At 43.0% G+C, this 4,353-nt stretch overlaps 1 protein-coding gene across 1 annotated transcript; it reads left to right on the forward strand.

Annotated features, from left to right (window-relative positions):
• Window positions 1-2,253: 2,253 nt before the first annotated feature.
• On the forward strand, window positions 2,254-3,445 carry LOC101903586 (peroxisomal membrane protein 11A-like). Its single transcript, XM_059883231.1, has one exon. The coding sequence runs from the start codon at window positions 2,375-2,377 to the stop codon at window positions 3,116-3,118; it is 744 nt and encodes a 247-aa protein (XP_059739214.1). The 5' UTR covers window positions 2,254-2,374; the 3' UTR covers window positions 3,119-3,445.
• Window positions 3,446-4,353: the final 908 nt, after the last annotated feature.

Here is a 4,353-nt window from a genome sequence, read left to right on the forward strand (position 1 = left end):
CCTCATTAGAACTGATTCAAATGTGTTCTTTTTAATGGCTGAGTAATACTCCATTGTGTGTATGTACTCCAGCTTTCTTATCCATTCATCTGCTGATGGACATCTAGGTTGCTTCCATGTCCTGGCTATTATAAACAGTGCTGCGATGAACATTGGGGTACACGTGTCTCTTTCCCTTCTGGTTTCCTCAGTGTGTATGCCCAGCAGTGGGATTGCTGGGTCATAAGGCAGTTCTATTTCCAGTTTTTTAAGGAATCTCCACACTGTTCTCCATAGTGGCTGTACTAGTTTGCATTCCCACCAACAGTGTAAGAGGGTTCCCTTTTCTCCACACCCTCTCCAGCATTTATTGCTTGTAGACTTTTGGATTGCAGCCATTCTGACTGGCATGAAATGGTACCTCATTGTGGTTTTGATTTGCATTTCTCTGATAATGACTGATGTTGAGCATCTTTTAATATGTTTTGTTAGCCATCTGTATGTCTTCTTTGGACAAATGTCTATTTAGTTCTTTGGCCCATTTTTTTATTGGGTCATGTGTTTTTCTGGAATTGAGCTGCAGGAGTTGCTTGTATATTTTTGAGATTAATTCTTTGTCCATTGCTTCATTTTCTATTATTTTCTCCCATTCTGAAGGCTGTCTTTTCACCTTGCTTATAGTTTCCTTTGTTGTGCAGAAGCTTTTAATTTTAATTAGGTCCCATTTATCTATTTTTGCTTTTATTACCAATATTCTGGGAGGTGGGTCATAGAGGATCCTGCTGTGGTTTATGTCAGAGAATGTTTTGCCTATGTTTTCCTCTAGGAGTTTTATAGTTTCTGGTCTAAAGATTGTAATGATAACCCTGTATGTGAGACAGCAAAGGAGACACAGATGTTTAGAACAGTCTTTTGGACTCTGTGGGAAAGGGATAGGGCGGGATGATATGTGAGAATGGCATTGAAACATGTAAATTATCACATGTGAAACGAATCGTCAGTCCATGTTTGATGCATGATACAGGGTACTCGGGGCTGGTGCACTGGGATGACCAGAGGGATGGCATGGGGAGGGAGGTGGGAGGGGGTTCAGGATGGGGAACATGTGTACACCCGTGGCGGATTCATGTTAATGTATGGCAGAACCAATACAATATTGTAAAGTAAAAAAAATAAATAAAGCTGAGATAAAAAAATTAAAAAAAAAAAAAAAGAGTAACCCAGCTAACTCTCAGATTCTCTGAGATTCAGAGAATGTCATTGCCAAAAGAAGCTTTTGAGCCCAAACCTGTCATTGAACAGGGGAGGAAATTTTCTAAAGAGAGATGACTTTCCCCAGGTTGAGCAACGATTACATTTTGTCAGAGCCAGGATTAACCTCACGTGTTTTAGCTTCTAGTTCAGTGCTTTGAATTGGTGTGAAAACTTATAAATAATACTTTGTGTTTGTATCGCAACTAACAAACTTTTGAGCACAAAGTCCTGTAGATTAGATGTCCAAGTTGTCTTATTCAACTTTGGCTTACATTTTTTTTTCCAAAATACTTTCACCTTGTGAAATTACCTTAAGTTATTTTTCTGATTTTGGACTTATATTTGCAGGCTTACACCTACAAAAGGAAAAAAAAATTCTCTGTATATTGAAATAAAAACTTGCTGAGACTGGATATGTATATTTTACATCTATATATAATCTAATACGTATATGTGTATATATACATTTTACTGATAAATGCTCCTACAGCACTAGCAATAATATTCATGTGCAAATTAGTGTCTGAATTAATGTTGTGTAGCTAGAGCTAGAGAAAAGGAATCCATTTTATTACATAATAAAATGTTTTTAATTGTTGAACTAGAACAGCTTTACTACATACCATTACTTTCAGAAACAACACCAACCTTTTCATTGATCAAAAAATGTCATCATTCATAGAAAGCCTGAAAATAAACTCGAGAATAATACTCCCAAAAGGGTGAAAGAAACGGAACTCAAGTGACACAAGCATGGTTTTGAAGACAAAGTGGGACGTAATTAAGGAGCAGGTTTAGAGCAGAGCTCACACACATTTGGCTTTTTGAAGTCCGTTGTTTATACAAGAGCTTTGAAGTGTTAGCTTGTGTTTTTATTTTAATTCAGAAATGAGAGCTTCTATAAAATACAACTTTCAACAAAACAAAGTGAGGCTCATTCTCTCTCTCTCTCTCTCGGTGCTTTAATTAAAGACACTTTTGGTCCACTAAGTCCTCTTTGGAAGGGGTACACGCCCCCGTGGGGGCGGGGAGACTTGGTCCCTCGGGTGTGGAGAGACTGACGCTCCCGCGGGGAATAGTTGGCCGCCCCTGAGGACTAGTGACAGAGCCTGGTGTGACGCACGTCCTTGGGCTGGGTGCCATGGACGCCTTCATCCGCTTCACCAACCAGACCCAGGGCCGGGACCGACTCTTCAGAGCCACTCAGTACACATGCACGTTGCTTAGATATTTGTTAGAGCCTAAAGCTGACAATGAGAAGGTTGTAATGAAGCTCAAGAAACTGGAATCCAGTGTGAGCACTGGCCGTAAATGGTTCAGACTAGGCAATGTGGTGCATGCTCTCCAGGCGACACAGCAGAGCGTTCGTGCCACTGACCTGGTGCCCCGCATATGCCTAACAGTAGCCAGCTTGAACCGTGTGATTTATTTCATCCGTGACACCGTCCTCTTCGTGAGGAGTACAGGGCTCGCCTCTGGTGTTAACAAAGAGAAATGGCGAAGGTGGGCTGCCCGCTATTACTACTATTCTCTTCTGCTGAGCCTGGTCAGAGATCTGTACGAAGTCTCCCTGCAGATGAAACAGGTTGCACACGACAGGGCAAAGAGGGAGAAGTCACCATCCCAGGATACCCTCGGGTACAGTGTGGCTGACGACGAGACAGAGTGGCTCCAGTCCCTTCTTCTTCTCTTATTCCACTCTCTGAAGAGGCATCCTCCCTTGTTTCTGGACACAGTGAAGAACTTCTGTGACATCCTGAACCCCTTGGACCAGTTGGGGATCTATAAATCCAATCCTGGCATCATAGGCCTCGGAGGCCTCGTGTCCTCTGTAGCAGGCATCATCACTGTGGCGTATCCGCAGATGAAACTGAAGACCCAGTGACATGGTTTCAGGCTGAAGACAAGTATCTGCTTTGAAGACAAGCTGTAAGTGAGATGGACATCTGCACTAGGCACAGCCATGTCATACTGTGCTTGAGGACTTATTCACATGAACATTTAGTGACTGTGACATGAACAGAGGTGGGGCCAAGGATGGTGAAGGGGAGAGCTTGAAGGTTTATGTTTTCTAGAATGCAGGAGTGACTTCTAAATTTCTGTGTATTTTTCCTTCATCTCACATTTATTGAGCATCTCTTATGTGCATATTAGGAGCTCAGTGTTTGCTAAGTGAATAAAAATTGAAAGAGAAAAATTGAAAAGATCTAAACTAACAAGTGGACACTAATATATAGTGATTGCAATTCGGGAGACCTGGGTTTGACCCCTGGGTAGGGACAATCCCTGGAGAAGGGCATGGTAACCCACTCCAGTATTCTTGCCTGGAGAATCCCATGGACAGAGGAGCCTGGTGGGCTACAGTCCATGGGGTCGCACAGAGTTGGACATGACTGAGTCCGTGTGCCTGGCTACTTTTGCAGAACTCCAGTAGGTCTGATGCACAGCCCCCTCTCAGATCTAGTAGAGGCCCCTGATCCGGTCACTTATCCCACTTCCTCCATAGCTGTCAGTGCCAGGATGGAGCAGAGCTGGCCTTCTAGCCTCTTAACTTACCTTTCACGTCGCTGCACTCCTGTCCTTCCTCTGTCCAGGAGTAAAATCAGAAAGGCATCAGGTGTCTTTATGGTTTAAATTGTGTCTTTAGGTAATGCACTGAAGAAAAACAAATAAAAAGCAGATAGAAAGGACATGAAGTAAAAATAATGTGGAAAGTCACAGTTGGTGCCTGTCGGTCAGCTTGTGACGGATGAGGAGATTGAGGTTAAAACTGAGGACAGGGACTTCCCTAGTGGTCCATGGCTGGGACTCTGTGCTCCCAATGCAGGGAGCCCAGGGTTCAATTCCTGGTCGGGGAACTAGATCCCACATGCTGCAATTTAAGATCCTCCATGCCACAACTAAGACCTAGCACAGCCAAAAAACAAAACTGAGGCCAGACCTCGTTTCTCTGACTCCCAATCCAGCGCTCTTTTCATGTGTCACTGTCTTCCTGATTGGGTAGAAGTGTGAGACTCTCCAGAATCCCATACAAAAAGCATTTTTTTTTTTTAAGAACATTTGTTGGCCAGTGGTTTATATTCTGTTCTACAGATATCTAGATCCACCAACTGGATTGTT

The sequence above is a fragment of the Bos taurus genome, chromosome 29, assembly GCF_002263795.3.
Source record: "Bos taurus isolate L1 Dominette 01449 registration number 42190680 breed Hereford chromosome 29, ARS-UCD2.0, whole genome shotgun sequence".
Taxonomy (NCBI): domain Eukaryota; kingdom Metazoa; phylum Chordata; class Mammalia; order Artiodactyla; family Bovidae; genus Bos; species Bos taurus.

What these genes read in the sequence shown, in the direction of transcription:
- LOC101903586 (XM_059883231.1), top strand. Translation starts at nt 2,375, where the DNA reads ATGGACGCCTTCATCCGCTTCACCAACCAGACCCAGGGCCGGGACCGA.